Genomic DNA, 20,781 nt, shown 5'->3' with positions numbered 1-20,781 from the left:
ATTGAGCTCATTCATTGTAAAGTTGAGTTTGATCAAAATGCTTCCATTTTTTCTGTGTCAACTAACTGACACTCAGAAAACCTCCAGCAAGGTGGTATTAATTCATCATAGGAGAACCTGCAATCAAATGTTATTTTAGTTATCAATACATCTGACAATTATTTTCTTTAAGTGTGATTGACTGTGTATAACATGTCAGAAAAAAGTAAACAATGCTCATCGTCATTCCCTGGAGCCCACGTCAACATATTTAAATGTCTTGTTTTGTCCAACCAAGTCAAAAACCCAAAGATTTTGTATTTACTATCATAGAAAACTGTAAAAAAAAAAAACTGCCAAACAGTCTTGACTTGAGAAGCTGGTCTGGTTTTGGCATATTTTCTTAAAAAAAAAGACTTAAATGATTTATTACTTAATCTTCTGTCAATTGACTAATCAATTAATCAACTGTTAATTTCCGCCCTAGAGTACCAATTGGTTTCTGGGTGCTTGGGAAAACAGTGAAATTGCTATGTACAGTGGGGTCAATAGGCGCCCAATAAAAAATATTTGCCCCGAGCCTTAAAATAAAATGTACTCTAGATCTGTACTCATTAACGATCTGATATTTTTATAGATGTTTTATACTTGGCTGATTGTATTGTTCGTTTAAGATTGCTAGGACACAGTGTTGCGCTGCATTTACTCCAATGTCTTCTCTTATTTTTATTGTAATTTTATTATGTAGAAAATGCTCTTGATCTTTTGCCATTTTTATTTGTGTCAGGATTATGGCAGCAAATTTGCTGCAGAGCTAACCCCAGCACATTTACACTGATGTTAGCATCAGTGTTGATTAATGTGCACTGTCCCATGTCTTTAATATGACATTTGTGTTTAGGAACAAACAGTTGTGTCGTGGACCCTGTGCTAGCTACATGACCTCCTTTAAGTTGTTTGTAGCTAAAAATATGTTGCTTCTCCGAAAAAATTAATAAATAAATAAAATAACACCATACTATGTGGTGGGCTTGTATTTTGAAAGAGGTTGGTGAATTTCACAGAGGTCAGAAATGAAAAAATGTCTCTCACTGTTTTATGTTAGGAAGCGCATGGATGTCCTGCTTTGGAATAAACACTTGAGGGTGCAATTTTCCCCACGCTCCATCAAGGAGAAATTGGGTCACACACATAAAGGTCAAGCAGAGCATTGGAGCAGTTAATACCATCTTGGCACACTATTACACTTAACTATAATTAGGCTGTGGCAGACACATCAGGCCCTGCATGAAACCAGGTGACAATCTGATAATGTCAGAGGTGGCCTTGGCTTCTGCAGCATGTGTCAACACTGCAGTTGCAAAACCTTACCATGATTCTAAGTGTTTGTTTTTTTTTAATCCCATCATTTCCTTTACATTCACCTAATAAAGCTTTCTTTTGTGGAGGACTGCTTCCAACTTTTCACATTGTTGGTCTGCAGTAGCTGATTAATGACAGATGCAGGGTAAGAAACGCCTAGTGTACACATACTTCTTTCTTCTATTATTCACATTTGCAGCACGGATATGGAAGACACAAATACAGATCTCGAGTCCCAATACAATGAGTGGCACACTGAGTACTTATGTTAGAAAACTGGGCTGAACAATGGAAAATATCTCAATAATCTTAAGGGTTTCTTCCCTTATCAATATATAATCACAATATGGACATTGAAAACAGGGCTTCTCTGTAGTGTGTATCCCTGTCATTTCTCTACCAGCATTACAATAATGAATAAGAGGGGTGAATCCTTTAATCAGTTAACTGAAGTTCATGATGACCAATGGGTTCGCCACTGTCCACAGTGCAGTTATACATCTCAGTTGAATTTTTATCTCCAAAAGTTAATCGTTTATTCTGCAGACTCAGGTCTCAGAGTCTCCAGGTGGTTTCATCATTTTGGATTAAGAATTCTTATAAGTGTCATATGAGCCTCCTGTTACGGTAATGTACATGTACATGTAATATGAAATAAAATACATGAAAAAAAAAACAAAACAAAACAAAAAAACAAACACTTGAGACAATCACCCTATTGCATATTGGGACTCCTACTTGACTCCTATCCATTTCAATTGGGTGTGTGTGTGTGTGTGTGTGCGCGCGCGTATATAATGAACACACAAGACACTGGGTCCGGTTTTAAAAACTCTCTCAGTAACTCTATTTCTGTATTAATGTACAACCGTTGAAAATTACAGCAATTTTTTTGTATTTTTTTGTATATATATATATTTTTTTTTTTATTTATTTATTTATTTTTTTTTAAACGATCTATCTATCAACAGCCATTTTCCAGAAGAAAAGTGAACAATGTGAGCAGGAAGAAAAGAGAAAATAAAGAGCCAAATAAAATGAGGGGATCAATGTAAAGAAAGAGAAGAGAGCACGACATGGGGGAATGCAGCAAATTAACAGGTAACGTCTATTTTCTGCAGCGGAGTGTTTGAGCGTGAATGTGTCGATATGTGCATGCTATGTCAGTGTCAGTGGGTGGCGTTGTAGTGTGTGTGAATGGCTGAGATTACACTTGCTGCTTCAAAACAACTTTGTCAACTGATCAGTGAAGGTGTTTTCATGGAGAAGTTCAGGCTCACACTCGTTTTGGTGTACGTTAACTGAACACAATCAAGCACCAGTATGAGAATTTAAAGAGACCAGAAAGAGGATGTAATTCAGTAGTTTTACATAGATAATAATGACTAGCAACTATATGCTGTCAGTACTGGCCTGAGCACCTCCTGGTTTGGCACTTACACAAACCAAGGGGGAAGGTGTGCTTATTATGAAACGCTGGCAACAAAATCTAAAAAAAGTTGTCACGTTAACACACATTCATCTTATTCTATAACATCTTGCATATATGAACATGCAAATGTAAGAAAATACTTTTTTCCCCCTCCATCTAATTTAAAGAATTATCTGGAACCATCAAGTCGCCATTTTTTTTATTTTCCCACAGCAAACACACGATATTCATATCAATGTCAGAATAATCTGCCATTGAGAATTGCTCATTGCCATGTTGCACCAGTCCTGGTTGGTAACAAAGTCTGTTTGAACTGGAGCAGGGGGAGTGGTATCTAGAATTATTTCCATTAACCTCTTGCAGTCCAGGAGAGAAAACTGAAATGTAAATGAGTGGAAAGTTCTGAATTTCAGATTTCCATGTGTCCAGACAAATCAAGTTAAGTGCTAAAGGTACGACTACCAACAAGTGCCTACTAGTCATTATAGTCCAATTAAAACCACCAAATGCAGATCCACAGTCAGCACCGTCTCTTTAAAGAAAAAGATGTTCCTTCCTCCCTTATTTTCCTCATCTGCTTAATAATAAACACTTGTCCATCCTTAGCAGTTTTACCCCCCCTAGTGCTTTTCGCTCTATTGATTAGTCCAGCATCACAGAAATAATATTGGAGGCTAAAAGCTCTCACTCTTACACCCTTTTCTAACAGGCAACATGTTGCTTTTAGCTGCTCATATCAATGTCTTAATGCTTGATGTGGAAGGGGGGAAGGGAGAAAAAAAAAAAAAAAAAAAAAAGCATTCCCACTGTTTTCAGACACTTGACAAAAGCTCGAATTTGCCCTTTTTTGATCAGATCTGAAAAGCTGCTACAAGTGTAACCAAGGTGAATGTGACGGTCTGAAGCCAAAACATGTAAATGAGGTGAGGGTGAGGATGAGAAGAGAGAGGGGAGATACAATCGTGCCATTCTGTGACCCTGCAGCATTGTGGGAGTGAGAGGAGGGAAAGACAGAAAGAAAGAAAGAAAGAAAGAAGCTAATGAGCGAGCATAGACAGGCAAAGGAGGGGTCTGTATGACTGCACTGAGGGATGGTCATTGAAAGAAGCAAAAGTAGGAGGAGGAAAGGAAGAAAGGGAGGAAGTAAGGAGGGAGATGCTGGTGCTTTGCAGTCGCGATGGAGCTTCAGGTGTCGTGGAAATCCTTCAGCAGCGTGCGTCGCCTCTGCTCAGCAATGTGCATCTGATTCTCCAGATCCTGAAAGGAACAGACAAATTATCAGTCGTAATAGCTGAAGAAGAAGTCTGTTGGTATTCTATGTTTCTTATTGTCACAAAAACACAAAGTGTAGTTTATTTTGACTCCGACCCTCATACACCTTCCTGCTGCTCTAATATTCACTAGAGCACCAATTAATACACAAAGTGTATTAATTACAGCGCCGATTTGTTTTTAGGAAAATACTACACATTTTTTCAAGGCAGTTTCTGTATTCTTAACTTTTGTAAAAGATATATAATAAATAAAGAAATATAATAACTTTTTAGGATATTGGCCTGTTGGACAACCGACCCGGTAAAAGGTGAGCAAACAAGACAGCCATGTCCACACACAGCACAGGCGCACCGTGTTAACTTTTTACTATCCACTATCCTTTGTGACAGCAAGAAAAAGAAGACTTACATATTAGAACTCTTACTGAAAATTCCTTAATTCAGTAGCTAATGTAGCTATGACTGATGTTTTAACTGTTTTAGGCAAACAACTATGTATTTATCCGTTTGAAGTGATTTTAACTGTTGCCTCATTACCTGACTTCCCACAAAATTTTGGTAAGTTCTCTGTGGTACGTTAAAACAGTAGATGACGCACAGAACCAGTAAATATAAAACAGAATCTTATTTAATGTAGGTTTTTACCAGTCTTCTGAACACACTGCCAAATGTGGATGTGTAAAATTTTTGAGCTAACTTATCATTCGGCTTTCCACCTGTTTTCATTTGACAAGTTTTCATTTCAAGGTACAGTGTATGTAAACAATGTTACAAATAACAAATACTGTGCCAGGGACAAATGGATGACCTTTATGTTTGCTGTCTGTGAGCTATCATCACTTAATATGTAATTTGACCAACACAGCAAATTCCCAAAAAACAATATGCATTCCTGTAGTCATCTTCCTCTAGTGTAATGTTCTTCTCCCTAATCATTCAGTTCATCTCCTCTCTTCTTATGCTTCTACTTTCCTTCCACTTACAATGTCTCCTCCTCCCATCATATATTAACCTCTCTTACCCCTCTGTCACTGGCGCTGAGCTCCCCCTCGCCTCCCACCACTCCTCTCTCGTAGCTGTCAGCTCGCTCCACCTTCCACGACAGGTTTTCTATCTCTGCTTCCAGCTGGGCCTGCTGGTACTCAAACTGCAGAGGACAGATTAAAAAAAATAAAATAAAATACACCGAACAACAACAACAACAACAAAAATCTGGCCAAATAAATCACTTCCCCCTCCACTGAGAAAAACATTAAAGACACAATGAATATTATTGGGTCAAAAGTCAAAACAGTCTGTTTGATTAAACCAACATAAGCCTGGAAATACATACTACAATTACTACATTATAAGACATGTGCTCTGCAATAAAGAACAGGCAGGGAGAGAAGTTTGTCTCTCACCAGTTTCTTGCGTGGGCCGGACTCCATGTAATAGGCGTAGGGGTACGTATACTGCAGTGTGTAGCGACACTGGAAACAAAAAGACGCACTCATGATGTACTAACTGAGAAAAGTTATAAAAATGTTCATTCAAAGTCAGACTGCGTCAAAATTAAGAAAAGCACCTTAACGATTTATCGACATGATTATATTCCACCACTTCACCGGTGTAGATCTATTACATACTAAATAGTTAATGTGGAAGAATGTCATATTTTAAGTCATGACACACAGGCAAATTGCAGGGCAGATCTTAATTATGAGTGTGAGCTATATCTACATTGATATGTTATGACACTGTGTGCACTCTGTGTTAGCACAAAACATTTAGCCATCAGGCTCACTGCTCTCTTTCTTTGTACTTTGACAGTGAATTCAAACAAATCTGTCATTTACCTATTTAAAATAGTGACAACTGTAAGAAGGTTCCAAAATAAACCCTGAAAAATTTCATTACTTAAGTACCCTGTGTACCTGTTTTTCTGCCCATCTCCTACTCTCTCTCACACAGTCACTGTTTAATGTGCAAGTACCTTAGCCAGTAGCTTTGCAGCGTTATGCAGGTACTGCCAGTCGATCCAGGTTCCCAGGTTGTTCATCACTCTCTCCTGGATCTTCTCCTGGATCCTCTGGTACGTCTGAGCCTCCAACTGCAGAGACTTGTTATGATTCTCCCACTGGTTAGAAAAAAGGATGGAAAAGGATGGTCTGGTCTCAGCCTTTGCATAAAAAAAAAATTGAACAAAACCAAAAAATCCACAAAGTAATGGCAGAAAGGTTTTTTTGTTTCCAGACGGAGAAAATCAGCTAAATCAGTTACGTTTTTTACTCTTTACTTTTATCCTGGAAGGAGTTTTACTGAGCCTTTTTGCTGTTAATACATTTTCATTTTATTTTATTTGAATAAAATATACAGTTAGGTATATAAGTATTTGGACAGTGACACAATTTTCGTAATATTGCCTCTGTACATCGCCACAATGGATTTGAACCAAACGAATCAAGATGTGATTGAAGTGTAGACTTTCAGCTTTAATTCCAGATGGTTTAACAAAAAAATTGCATTAACCCTAATTTTCAGAGGCTCAAAAGTAATTGGAAAATTGACGGACATGTAGTTTCATGGCCAGGTGTGGCTTCTTTTCTAGTTATTTCATGATAAATTAAGGAGATAAAAAGGTCTGGAGTTGATTCAAAGTGTTGGATTTGCATGTGGTAAATGTTCATGGGAACTCTCAATATGTGGTCCAAAAAGGCGTTGATGCAAATGGAGGCGGACATCTTTGGGTTGAAAAAACAATACAAACCTATCAGACAGGTCGCAGAAACTTTAGGAGTGGTCAAATCTACCATTTGGCACGTTCTTAAAAAGAAGGAACGCACTGGTGAGCTCAGCAACACCACAGGGCCTGGAAGACCACGGAAGACAACTAAAGTGGATGAGTGTAGATTTCTTTCCTTAGTGAAGAAAAACCCTTCACATCATCTCGCCAGGTCAAGAACACTCTCCAGGAAGTAGGCATATCATTGTCGAAGTCTACAATCAAGAGATGCCTTCATGAATACAGAGGGTTTAGCTCAAGGTGCAAACCACTGGTAACACTCAAGAACAGAAAGGCCAGAATAGACCTTTCTAGAAACATCTAAAAATATCCTGCCCGGATCTGGAACAAGATTCTTTGGGAAGATGAAACCAAGATTAACTTGATGGGAAGAGAAGAGTATGGAGAAGGAAGATGATGATGTGACTGCTGATAGAAGTAGCAGGAGGAAATCTTAAGTGTATTGGGCTATACTATCTGCTCAGATTCATCCAAATGCTGCAAAACTGATACCATGGTGCTTCACACCCAAAACATACTGTGAAATCAACACAAGAGCTTCTCAAGGTAAAGAAATGGGATATTCTTCGATGGCCACATCAGTCACCGCATCACTGTCCAAATACTTATCTAACTAACTGAAAATGGGTATACAAAAAACCTCACCCTCTCAAAGTAGAAGAGGTATTTCTTGAGGGCCTCTCTGGCCTGAGCCTGCTGGCTCTGGTTGACTATATCAGGGTTTTCTTTGTAGCGGCTGCACTCATAGTATTCGCTGCCATGAGTCTTCCAGTCACCGAGACACATCCAGCAGAAGTCTGTAAGGAGACACCAAACACACTTTTATGGACTCCCAACTATAAACACGCATTACACAGCATGTACAGTAAGTGACCACTGTTTACACTTTTTAAAATCACAGAGCTGCCTAAAGGGTCAGCTGTATTCTCAAATCTACAGTTAATTTAAACCGGCTGATGTTGGTAGTATATTTTCCATTTCTCCAGATGACGAACCAGTTTGGGCTAACTGCAACTGATCTAACTGACAAAATCTAACTTGTGCAGATATGAGACTTTGATTCTAACCAAGCGTTATCTTTGACTTAGAATTTCTTGGAAGTTCGGTTATTCTTGTCTTCATGACTGATGGCTACTTTTTGTGTGACATGTCATGCCACTAGGTGGATGCAAAGCACCTCATAGAAAAGTGAATTCATGCTTCACTGCATCATCAAGGAGGTGTGAAACTTACCGTGTTTGCACTTGGAGCATTGCTGAAACAAAGATATAGGAAGTAAAATTATTCAACCAGAAACTTGAAAAACAACCATTTAAGTCACACTTTGACTTTGAATGAATCTGAGCACATCAGCAACTGAATGTTTTTATACAAAACTATTTCGTCCTTGATTTAACACAACTAGAATGTCACACATCAAGCTTAGAGGCTGATAAAAATATATTCAGACAACAGGTAACATTTATCTGCCTAGGACTGATTTCACCAAGTGTCAAACTATTAACGTTGAGGACTTCAGCTCTTAGTATCTGAATGTATTTTTAGCATTTCCTGTGTTCTGGGAAAGTTTGATTTTCAGCTGTGACTCACCATGTGATTACACCCTCCGTTCTTCTCAATGCAGATATTGCACTTAGGACACTAGAGGAGAAATATCCATCATTTAAATCTGTACTAAACAATTATGATCAAATTAGATCAAAGTTGCAGCAGAGTATTAATAAAAATAGTATGCATTCGTACATGTTTTCAAACTGTGTGAGATTTTGTCTGGCAATGTGAGGGTGCAAAAATAAAGTACGTTTGCAAGCATGTTCAAGTAACAGCGGTCACAGTATGTATGTGCATGTGTGTGTTCACAGGCAGATCCATCATACATCTTTAGTGTGTGCGCTGATGTAGTTGGCCGTTTCCGAGTCGTCGGCACATTTGGTCAGCCATTTTCGGATTGTTGCACAGTCTGTGGGTGCATGGTACATCTGACGGCATTTAAAACTGAGACAGCAGGAAAAAGTCAGAAAATACAGAGATTTTACATTTTTACCATTTACAGGGATATAACAAACAGCTCCATAGTAAAATGACATGTTAAAAAAATGTTCTGTCTACAGATAAAAAAATATTAAAGAACAATCATGCAAATATCCACCAGTATAAAGTCGATGTAAGTAAGACATTTTATTAATAGCATGGGTTTTGCCAGAGCCCTCAGCACACAATTTCTGGGCTGATTCTTAAATCTTTTAATCGGTTAATAACAGTTAAACATCATGGGTTTAACTTAATGTGATCAAATATTAGTAAAACTTATTACTTTAGTTTTGTGAAATTGTAGGATTTTAAGATGAAACTCGTTCATATGACTCATGAATGAGGCTCATTGTTTGTACATGCACAAGAGTGCTGCTTTTGTTTATCTGTGTGTGTGTGTGTGTGTCCGTCCTACCAGAAGACTTCACTGCAGCGGCTACACTGCACCCTGCGCGCCCGGGGCTCCTGCACCTTGATGACAATGGGACAGTCTGCACCCGGACACAACTGCAACTGGAAGTGACTCTGCAGGTCAATGAGAAAGAGAGAGACGAGGAAGATTGGGTCACACGTAAAGAGTGTCATAATGGCGAAGAATCATTATGATGTATAATTGTCCATCCTTGGATAGAACTGACTGGAAGCTTTAAGTTCCTTTCAACTTAAGCAGAGATTTTTTTTTTTTTTTAGGATCAGTTTACCCAAATGACCAAAAAGAGACACGCAGAGTAGACTTTCTACTGGACATTCTTCTGATGAAAATCGAATTAATAAGAACCTGAGTTAATACAATTGAAAATGTATTTCTTCGTAATTTCGGTGAACGATCCTTCCAGAAAACACGAACGTCTAATTTGACATACCATACTTGGCATTAAACATATTTAGATGGAAAACCAGATGGCGAGACAGACAGCCAGTGAAGAGAGTGAGACAGATGATTCAGAATTAACACTGTGTAAAGGAGATTCAAAGATTCACTTGTTGATACAAAACACACAAGGGCTTACTCAGTTTTCTTCTCTTTCTCACTGCCTCTCCACATGCCCGACGTCTCATTATACATGCAGACGTTGAAGCAGCGTCTGAGCAAACAGGTTCAGCACACACAGACGCACACACACACACCTCGACGTAGTCTCTGAAGAGGTAGCGTCTGTATTTGTCCTTCAGCTCCTCTCCTGGCAGTAGCGGCAGGACAAAGTCTTCAGGCATCTGCAGAGAACAGTCCTGAGCCATACAGGAGATACCTACACACACACACACACACACAAAAAATTCATGAGCATTTGTGCTCCCACACACTCACAACTAAAGGACAGGGAGTCCAGTAAACTGTATGCACTTTATCACATAAATACAGTGTACCATACAAAAACTTACAATGATCCATGTACACACCCACACACCCATCTGCTCGCCTGCTGACACAAGCGCACTGTTCCACATACACACACTTATAATCGTAAGGCTTCCGTAGAATCAGGCCTGCCTGGTAAAATTTTACACCAGATGGGAGTCATCAAAACCTCATATTACACCTCCTTTATTTTCAAAGTCACAAGCAGCTCTTTGATCTTACACACAAACACGTAAACAACTACGGACATGAGCACAAACATCCAGCCAGCATTTGCAGTGTTTTCTGTCTGTTAAACACAATATCATTAAGTGGCTTATGTAGCTTGTTAAATCAAATATCAGTCTGCAAACCCTGCTGGTCTGGCAGTGAAGCAGAGACTGAAATAAATGTGTCATCATAGGCTGAAACTGCAATAAAACCCTGAACGGACAAACACACACACATCAACGCATAAACACAAGGAGAGACATACAGATAGATGAATAGATACTTGGGAACTCAGATCAAAGTGTGACTCACCCACTCTAAAACCAACTCTGATGACTACACAGACGCATACAAACACACACAGACACTCTACTCACCCACTCCCATGCCATCTTTGACCAGTACAGTGCAGTGCTGCTCCCAGCATGCTTTGCAGAAGGAGTGCTGACAGGGCAGTGCCAACAGAGAGTCTCTCCGTACGACCTGTAGACACACACCACACTGGAGGGACTGCGGGGCCTAAAAACACACAAACACATAAATCAGGAACACATCAGCAAACACACCCTGCACTGGAGAGCTAATAGTGGAGCTCAATCTACATACAAAAACCTTGATATGCTTGTTACATGTAAAATGGCACAATACAATTAAATCAACGGTAAATGACATATGTAGCACTGGTACCTAAGATTAAGAAAGGTCACATATAATTGGGGAAACTTCTTCTTTTTTTTCTTTTTTTTAAATAAAACAAAACAGGTCATGCAACTGATCTGAATTTGGCTGTAAGCAATAAAAAAAAGTTTAGGTATCAATCTCCAAGTGTGAGTAGAAATTAGAGCTGCAATTGATTATTCTGTCTACCGATTAATCTAATTTCTTTTTTTCATTTTAACAACTGATTGCTTGGTATATCAAACACAAGTAATAATGCCACTTTGCTATCTCACCTTACCACAGTGATGTCTTAAAAATCCTCACATTTGAGGAGCTGTAATCAGAAAATGTTTGCGATATTATCCTATTAAATGACTCGGCTTTTCAATTATCATTTTATGTCAATTAATGAATCAACTGATCTTTTTCAATACTGGGGGATTATCTGCTGCATTATAGCAACCGGATAACTATTTGTCCCTAAAGTTACTTTGCTGTAAATATGGTTACCGCAGTGAAATAGTGGCTACAAGAAACCAATGAATATAAATTCCAGGTTCAAACTACTCACTTTACCCACAATGAACAATGTCTTTTATTTTACGGCTTTATTATGGCTTTTATACAGTGTTTACCAATGCATGTGTATGGCCTGAAAGGTTTTACTCAGAGTCATGTTCACACAAAGGAAGGACCAACGCCACAAGAACTAATAAATCTTTGTCCACAAGATATATTAATTATATTAAAAAAATGACTAAAAGGTAAGAACAAAGCATATAAACAGTATTTGTGCTTAGGTCCACGAGTAAGCCCTCATTTATCACATGTGGTCTGTTACTCACAGTGACTGATCTGCAGGTGCTGCTGGGTTGGACCAAAGCATCTGACAACAGCAGAGACGAGTTGGACTTACATCTGTGAGGAACATTGACAGAATCGGGGGTCATATAAGGATGAGACAGAGAAAAAAATTAAAGCTGCAGTGCAGAACAATGAGCAGTAGAGAGAAAGTAAATGAGAGACCCAATGACAAACAACCAAACTGAGAACCTGAGAACACCAGAGTGGACTTAAGAGATAGAGAAAATAGTTGTAGAGGGAAATTAGAGGCAGAAAGATACTATGGTAAAGAGAGTGAGGAGGAGGAGGTAGAAGAGAAAAGTAAAAGAGACTAGAGAATCATGAAAAAAGCGGAAGAGGGGGGGTGAATTAAAGAAGCAGAGAATGGGTGATGAAAAATAAAGAATGCAAGAATGAAAATAAAAATGGCTGAAATGGGGAGGGAGCAGAAGAGACATACCTGTCCAGGATTTGTGAAACCTGCCAGTGAAAATGTACCAGAATCAGTTTTGCCACTGCTGGTAAAACCTGAGAGTGAAAGAGACGGAACAAAGTGAGAGTGACCACTGAGATGTTGCTTCAATGATATTCAATTCAAAGCACTGACATGTTACTTCAGTAACAGATAAATGACTTTACTGTCTTGAAAATCAGCTCATCTGCACTCGTGTCCCCAATTTGTCTGTTTTTACTTTAGTGGATAAAAAGCAGACACTACTTCTGATGTGCAGGATATGCGTCACGATCCTGACCCTGCTATAAACACTGATAATGCAACGTTTTCTTAGTGCTTATATTTTGGCTACTGAACAAATAACTTACAACAAAATAAAACCAAAAAATGTGGGACAAGTATTTGATTGATTATTTAACAAAAAGAAAATATATCAGTGACATTTTTTGTAGTTATTATAATTGAGTAAAATGTATTCTCTCATATGTATCTCTGTTTTTCTGTTTTTGTTTACTGATCACTGGCAAGAGAGAATAAGGCATCTACAAACAAATATTAAGTAGCTTTGTCTAAAATAAAAAACATGTTCCATACACACAACACACAGTTTTAAATACAAAGGACTGCACCAACTCCATGAACACCTGTCTGTCTTGATGAATTATCAGCCTAGAAAACAGAAATGCAGTGTAGGCACTGATGTCCCTGCTGTTCAATTGATGTATTCACTCAGCTGCTACTGTAAAATGAGTATTAGATGAGGCAGGAAGATACCTTAGAGCATCTAGGATTACATTGGCATATTTTAATCACCGAACACGTCAAGGGTTCATATTAATACTCGTGGTGAGAAAAGCCTTGAAGTCAATGATTCAAATCCAGGAAAATGACTGAGAAGGAATCCCTTCTTTCACCTACTGCCATCAAGGAATGAACAACTGCTCCTCTGAGAGCTGCTCAGTCTCCTGTTAGCAAGACTGAGCAGCTCCCAGGTGTGATTATGAGTAACTGAGTGTGAACTAAGGTGTTTCTTCATAACAGCATGCACACTCTGCAAATTTAGCTCAAAAACAAAGAAAAATAGTAAAAAAACAAAAAAAAAAAAGAAAAAAATACTGCTCATTCTAAAGCGTGAAAGGCCATATTCAAGATGGTATAACCTCACTATCACCGTTAGCCTCCTTCAGCCCCAGTGTAAGAATGCATTAATATTAGTGTGTGCACTTAGAACAATGTAAACTGTCAGATTACAATAAATTGCTGTAAGAGTGTAATCACTGTAACTACTTCAGGCTGGTAATTTCAATACAACCATAACATCAATCAAAAAGTGCAGCCAAGCACACACAAATGTTGGTATACACCTTGACATAGACAGTGATGTGCAAAAGTCAGAGCCCAGACAGGGTCATAAAGACTAATGCGGTTCATTTCAAAAAGACATTTGTCATCATTTCGAATTTTCATTCCCACTAAAGTGCCATCTGCTTTTGAGAAACGCACTAGTATCAATAAATCTTAAAGCTGCCAATCTGCTGTGGAGAAAAAAGTAAGACTTCCCACAAAAATGGCATTTGCCCTCACAAACACATTTGGGTACAATATAGCAGCCAACCAACTTCAGCTGCGGCCAATGTTTTTTGTGGGTGTGGGTGTGTGTGTGTGTGTGTCAAAACTTCAATAAGGAAGATCTGTTGCCTCACATGCTGCTTTTATTCCTTTTTAGGTGAATGTTGGCAGTTTCCTGCAGTTATAATTTTCTCTGTCACTTCCCCTTTCCCACGCAGACAAAATCCCTACATTCCCTCTTTCCCATCCCTACTTTGACCTCCAGGACCTCCACGGAGTCTCAACTGTGAGTTTCCACCATCCACCTGATGGCTCTACTCCGCCACCCCCAGCGTCTAGATCCTGGGAGATGCTGTCCTGTCTTCTGTCTTCATAGGGCCCTACACTTAATGAAGATGATTCTCATTGTTGGAGTCCAATCACGAAAAATTTGCAACCTCTGTTGCCACCTCAATAAATATTGCCATACACTTCCCAATGATCTCTCTATAATTTTGAAAGCATGGAAGAGTGATTTGATTAAAATTCTCAGAGCAGAAATTACCATTTTATTAGCACTTATGAAATGTACTCAAATTCCCTTTTCCTACCCACGCAATCCTCTGATGACAGAAGCAGAAAAATGTGTCAGTGAGAACAAATAACAGTTGTGTTCATCTTAACACAGTATCACTATTCATGGAGAGGGGGAGGTGACAGAACATGGGTTTAACATGCTGAGACTGAGCCAAGTAACCAGACTCTTCCTCTTCTACTCTTTGCACCCTTTTCTTGAGTTCAAAATTACACCATTCTTATTACTGGTTTGTGCAATACACAGCCAAAAGCCTGTCTGAAATGATTTTGATCCGAACTGCTTTACTCATGGTCACATTAAGTTTGTGGTGGCTTGTAAGGACAAAATATGAAAGCAAAGACTGTCTCAAATATTATGAACAAAATGTGACAGTGACCCTTACCATTTTTATCCACTTTAATTTCAGATCTTGCTTTTGCAAATACTACAGTGAGAATATTAGATTTCATTCACATAATTTTGACAATAGTGCAGCATTGAATTATCCAACTGCACTCACCTTCAGTGCAGCAGCCACAGTGTTAACCTCCTCTGTCAGCACCCTTTGACTCTCTTTGTAGGTCAGACAGGTGAATTGGTACTCCTCGGGATCAAAGGAGTCAGCGCCCTGTTGCTCCACGTCGCTGGCCACGCCCTCATAGTAGGCTGCAATGTCACCCTGGTCCTCCTCCTCCCCTCCGTCGTCCTCATCCTCCTCCTCTTCAGAGTTCACCCCGAAGTCTTCCTCGTTGCTGTCCGACGCCTGGCTGTTCATGTCCACAGACATCCAGTCGACTGAATCAATCACCCGGACAGGTAGACGGCCCGCCTACCTGTCGGATCCAAGTGGTCCGATTGGCTGAAATGGCTCGTTTGAAGCCTCACCTCCCTGCTTCTCCCCGCCCCACTTTCCACCTGCTCGTCTCACTCCTCAGAGACACCCTGCCTTCTTGTTTGTCTGAGGCGCGTAAGAAGCGCGCTCAGCAGCAGCGGAAGAAGCAGAAGAAGTCACACTCCCCGTCACTCATTTGGAAAGCTGGTTATAAGGTGATCTGAGGAGAAAAAAAAAAAAAAGACTGGAGAGTAGGAGAGAGAAAAAAGCAGGGGAGAAAAAGGGAAAACAGGAGAAGAAGTAAAGAAGCACGACAAGAGCAAGAGAGTTGAATGGGACAAACAGATTAAAAGGAAACAGAGGAAGAGAAAGAAGTGGAGTAGGAAAGGGAAAAAAAGTGGGAAAATTAGAGAAAGAAACATCCATCAGTGATCAAAGTTGTCGAGTATTCCTGTAGCTGATGTTGACTTTTGTTTTTACTTGTTGTTTACTTTCCTGTTTTACTTTTTGTTTTAATTAAATTTAATTCTTCAATAAAACTCTTAGTCTTAACACGTAAAGTAAAAGTAAGTCTTTCTCTTGCAAAATTAGACCGTCTGTCTGATTTGGTTAATATAAATGTTTTTTTCCCCACATTTTCTGTAAATTTCCCAAACTTTTTAAAACAATTTCTAGACTTGTCCAAATGTGTGGGGACTCAAAAGTTGCTAAAGTACATGCAAGCAGTTCAGTGCACTTTATATTTTAAGAAAAATACGACCCAGTATTGCATAGCGTCAAAAGCTATTAGCACAAAAAGGGACATTGCTACCAAAAGTCTTGTCACACAAGTTAAGCTTATGGACAAAATTGCTAACCAACAGAAATGCATTATTTTTTTATATGTTATGATAAACAGTATTTACATTATTTGACTTTATTTTAATTCAAGTTGATTCCTATTGAGATAAGTCAGTCATTAACATTCAGCACAGAAGCAAGAAGAATATGTTTATCGTACAAAAGTCTTAGGTTTATGTTGGCTCTTCTTGATATTGTTCTTGGGACTGTATACTTTGAGAGCAGGAGTCAAATTCCTTGTATGTGTAAACATACTTGGCCAGTAAAGGTAATTTTGATTCACAACAGGGACTTGACCGAGACGGCAGCAGCATATCCAGCTGCAGACACAATAAATCAATAAAACCCGTATCAGAAAACACAAAAGCCAAGGTAACAAGTGACAGATAAGTTGAAATACAACACTGTGGCTTTGCTGTCAAACATCTACGGTGTTGTGATAGCTCTCTGTAATATCAGGGTATTCTCTCCAGGATTCGCTAGTCTTTGGCCAACAAGGTGAAGATGCATTTACAGAACAGGGCCTCAGTATTTCAGTGATATTGACAACACAGTGAATCCCTACTGTTTTCAAGAATAATTCTGTTCCATCTTTGAAAGTTTAAAGTCTGTGCTCAGCCACTTATCTTTTTTTTTTTTTTTTTTTTAAAACACTGAAAGACATAAAATAATATAGTTAATATATTTATGTATTATATTTATGCTAATCATTTTTTTATAGTGGGGGTGGAAATTCTAAAACAGAGAAAATTCTTGAAATGACAAAGCTCCATGACAAACTGCTTTAAAAAAAATAATAAAAAATGTGCAAATGCACACAAAGTTCTAAGCAATGAGCTGAGAAAACCTAATCCCATTACTTCTTCTTTGGGCCATGTCCACAGTCCAGCACAGTGTTTTCTTAGTATATTACATTAACGGGTATTAGAGGCAGATTTCTTAGTAATTGACAATGTTGACTGGCTTAGAATACAGTAGACTCCCAAACACATTTGGGAGCATTCTTTGGAAGATGTGTTATTAAAAACACTTTGCCTGGAAGGTAGCAGTGAATTTTAATATTAATTTGCCCCTGTGGCATGTGGATAAAAATGCTAGCTTGCTGACTAAAGCCACTCAAAACAGCAGAATCAGCCGCACAATAGATTCTGTAATAATTTTGTAATAGATATCAAAACACTATTACAATTTTGTCCCAAGCTCTAAATTAACCTCTTCTTAAAGATAATGTCTTTGGATAATGTAGTGGACCAACAATGCAGCAGGGCTGATCAAGCCACCCGCCAGTTCCTGCAAAACTTTTGGCTGTCTCTGTTTAATCCACCCTCTCTACTTAACAGTTGACCTTTATTACAGTTTAAGGCATATTTCATAAACCAAACTGGAATGTGCTGTCAACAGTGAAAGTAGCTCCTAGATTTGATTTATTTACTAAATAGTGTGGCCTATTGAAAAACTGTAAATTTTCTTTGCAGGCTAGACGACAACTCTACCTACCCTACTCACCAAGTCACTTGCTGCTTTTCTATGCTATGAACAATTAAAATTCTCCTCCTTATTTCCTTCCTAAGGATCCACTTCTCTCTCTGGCTCTGGCTCTTTCTGCAGCCCTGCTTCTGCTCCCCATGTCTGACTCTAGTTTTGGATTAAACTTTACAAAGACAGGATTTAAAAATCAGCTCTTGCTCACATATCCTGTATTATTCTATCCTACAATATGGCCGATCCGTTTAACACGTGCGGGACACAAGGCATGGGTTAAGGCTTAATGTCACGGTTTAGAGGATTAGCTGAAGATGCTTTGGGGATGAGGGAGACACACAAACCATAACTTAAGTTAAGTTGGTGGCAAACCATGGCAGTAACACTGCACATAAAAACAGGACAAAACAGCCTCTCAGCTGGGATTAAACCCAAAAGTGCAAGCACACAAAGCAGTGATGCATGAATGGAACAGGATATAAATGACTGAAAAGGACCTGGGCAATACATGTTTATATTTTCCATCTACAATAGTAATCATTTGAGGGATTATTGAAAATATATACTGTGAAGAGCGATACAACATTTTTGTGTTGTAAGTTTACTTTATACCAGTAAGATGGCCCCTAGAATTATTTCTAAAATACTTGAGACTGTCGGTTTAGAAGGACTACAGTAGTGATCTTCAACCGCACAGGGGGAACTGGACAGGGGATCTTCCAATGCCTAAACTATATTATGTCATGTTTACTGTCATGTTTTTCCCTAATATCGCCCAGCCACCTGGCAGAGCAATTACATTCCTTTCAAAGTAGAAAATTCAGTGTGGAAAGTAAGAGCCCTGGCATTGCTGTGCAGCAACGGTGTCATGCCAAATAGTAACTCCTTGTCCACTCTGAGCTCTCATGCAGTTTTATCCATGTCCACATTTTGGTTCTTGAATGTGAAGAGAGGACTAGCTTGTCTTTCCTCCATGTGACATGGGTCAAACAATCTCCTAACTTTGAAGATGAGGCGAACTTTGACACCACAGAGGGCCTAAAATGATCTGTAATCGCTATGATCCACAGACACCGGGTCGCAGCCAGTTTCTGGCACGATGGTTCAAATGTGACTTCGCAAATATCCACCTGGATAAAAAACAAGGTTAGCCGGGAAAGCCTGCCAGTCGGCGCCGGTGCCAGTCCGGACAGACGAATGCTCGCATTCCGCCCGGTCCAGGCTAAAAATAGGCAGCAAACTGGGTGACACACGTCTTGCTAGCCTAATGTATCACAGCGACTCAGCACAGGTCTGACAACGCGTCTTGGGGGGGATGGGAAGTAAAGGGTTTCGGACGAGATTAAGCAACGCAAAAACCGGCTTGGTTGTAGCTGGACATCGGTATTACGGTCCGACTCCGGCGCCGAGGCTCAAACCGGCAGTGAAGTCAAATCCACAGACCAAATCGCTAATTTACCGTTAGCCAGATTAGCTTCCTGGCTAGCATGCTGGCAGCTACGTTCAGCAGCGAAGTAACGGCATGCCAAACCAACGTGTTTGACGGGTTAAACTTCGAGATGCTTCCAGAATAGGCGTGCAAACGTTTAAGAAAAAGTTAATTTTTTCCTCTAACAAGAATTTACGACATAATAGCTAACTAGGTTAGCCACCCCCCTTTATCATTCCCTCCCGCTGTGCCTCCGCCACTGACCCACTCTAGTCCGGGGATTGAGATGTAAACAAGGCCCTCTGGAGCTCGGGAGTAAACAGGCAGATTTAAACAACCGCCGCGTTAATTTCCACTGGTTAAAGTCGGTGGTGTTTACCTCTCGGAGCAGCGTCTGCTCGGACCGCGGTGACAGCCGGCGGCGGTTTTTGTGTTGGGAAATCCAAAGAGCGATTTACAGTGTGTTCGCCTGGTTGGTAGGCGGAAGGTAGACGGTTACAGAGGTACTTATCAATGACGCCACATCCGCTTCCCCTCTCTGCTCTTGTAGGCGAGATGCGGCAGCTTCAACTTGTGCATTAGTGCTGCCCCTTTATGTTTCAGGAGTAAAACGAGATGAGGCAACATCTTTTTTTTTTTTTACTTTTTACAAACAGACATCTGCATTGTAGGAGGGATATGGACTTCATTTAGGTACAACCAGGATTTAGCTTGAGTTAGTTGCAGGCTTCCAGTTTTTAATGACTTTACGACCATTCTTATACCGCAGTGTACTGAATAACAAAGATCACGACGGCATGAACAAGCAATCGGTTTTTAATTAAAATAGCTGTCAGTTGTATTTGATAATGACCGTAATGGTTGGTTGAAGCCTTACAGTTTTCGGTGTGTTAGTTACTGACACACAATAAACTGGAAGTAATTTTTTAAAACGCAACTTAAAAACAAATGAGCTGTTTAAACTAAAAGGGTTACGGTCTTAGGTTTTGACACAGGGACCCTTCACAAGACCAGGGCCACAATATGGGGTTTTGATGTTAGTCTCCCTGTGGTCCTTTGTTCCTAAGCTCTGTACAATACTAATTCTTTGTTAGTATTACAGAATAGTTACCTTTCGCTACTTTAACCTTCTCAAGATACTGATTCCCGGACCTGGTCGTCCGTGGCGCAATTAAACCAGGACGTGTGTGAAGGCTTTCCGTTAAAAATCCCAGACACATTAGCACAGTGTGATGACCGTTGATTCTCAAAGTCTTGAGTGAATGTTTCCATATTAATACACACATTTTCATCTTTAATCAAATGAAATCAACTAAACTGCTAGGTTTTATATTCAAATCATATTGCAACACAATCACTCCACATATTGATGATGTATATGAAGATGTTTTGTAACTGACAGCACCATCATACCCAGGAATTCTTCTATCATACACAGTAACATTACCTCGTCTGATGTATAGTCTAAAGACTATACATCAGATATATATATATATATATATAGACTATAGCAACTTAAATATTTATCTGTGTTCTGGGGTAATGAGCGTTACAGCTGCAGTTTTACAATTGTACCACCTGTTAGCAAATTAATTAAATATTAAATAAATGTGGAGCATCATTGTAACTCTGTTGGTTATTAAATGCTCTTATATTAAGGATTGATTTCACTTTATGAGGTGA

General features: G+C 39.3%; 1 protein-coding gene across 3 annotated transcripts; it reads right to left on the bottom strand.

Annotated features, from left to right (window-relative positions):
- Window positions 1–2,955: 2,955 nt before the first annotated feature.
- Window positions 2,956–19,648, bottom strand: arih2 (ariadne homolog 2 (Drosophila)). Of its 3 annotated transcripts, none has more exons than XM_040153198.1 (15): window positions 19,363–19,648; window positions 15,036–15,591; window positions 12,397–12,464; window positions 11,939–12,011; window positions 10,811–10,952; window positions 9,992–10,113; window positions 9,279–9,388; window positions 8,710–8,827; window positions 8,423–8,473; window positions 8,066–8,087; window positions 7,478–7,629; window positions 6,023–6,166; window positions 5,451–5,519; window positions 5,069–5,194; window positions 2,956–4,030 (listed from the first exon to the last, which is right to left on the bottom strand). In XM_040153198.1, the coding sequence occupies exons 2-15, from the start codon at window positions 15,300–15,302 to the stop codon at window positions 3,959–3,961; spliced, it is 1,536 nt and encodes a 511-aa protein (XP_040009132.1). In that variant the 5' UTR covers window positions 15,303–15,591; window positions 19,363–19,648; the 3' UTR covers window positions 2,956–3,958. The 3 variants fall into 3 exon arrangements, with proteins under 3 accessions (XP_040009132.1, XP_040009131.1, XP_040009133.1); XM_040153197.1 differs by having other exon boundaries at window positions 19,478–19,648; XM_040153199.1 differs by having other exon boundaries at window positions 15,036–15,567; window positions 19,478–19,648.
- Between the last annotated feature and the right edge of the window lie 1,133 nt (window positions 19,649–20,781).

This window comes from Xiphias gladius, chromosome 18 (genome assembly GCF_016859285.1).
Source record: "Xiphias gladius isolate SHS-SW01 ecotype Sanya breed wild chromosome 18, ASM1685928v1, whole genome shotgun sequence".
NCBI lineage: Eukaryota > Metazoa > Chordata > Actinopteri > Istiophoriformes > Xiphiidae > Xiphias > Xiphias gladius.
Note: the sequence above shows the minus strand (reverse complement) of the source record. Positions and strands in the feature narration are given on the sequence as shown.

Bases quoted from the DNA above. Each gene is read 5' to 3' on its own strand.
- arih2 (XM_040153198.1), bottom strand. From the start codon at position 15,302: ATGTCTGTGGACATGAACAGCCAGGCGTCGGACAGCAACGAGGAAGAC. The intron at 10,953-11,938 runs GTGAGTAACAGA...GTGTGTTTTTAG, and splicing joins GCACCTGCAGATCAGTCACT to GCCCCGCAGTCCCTCCAGTG. The intron at 6,167-7,477 runs GTGAGGTTTTTT...TTTTCTAACCAG, and splicing joins ACCTCTTCTACTTTGAGAGG to TGGGAGAATCATAACAAGTC.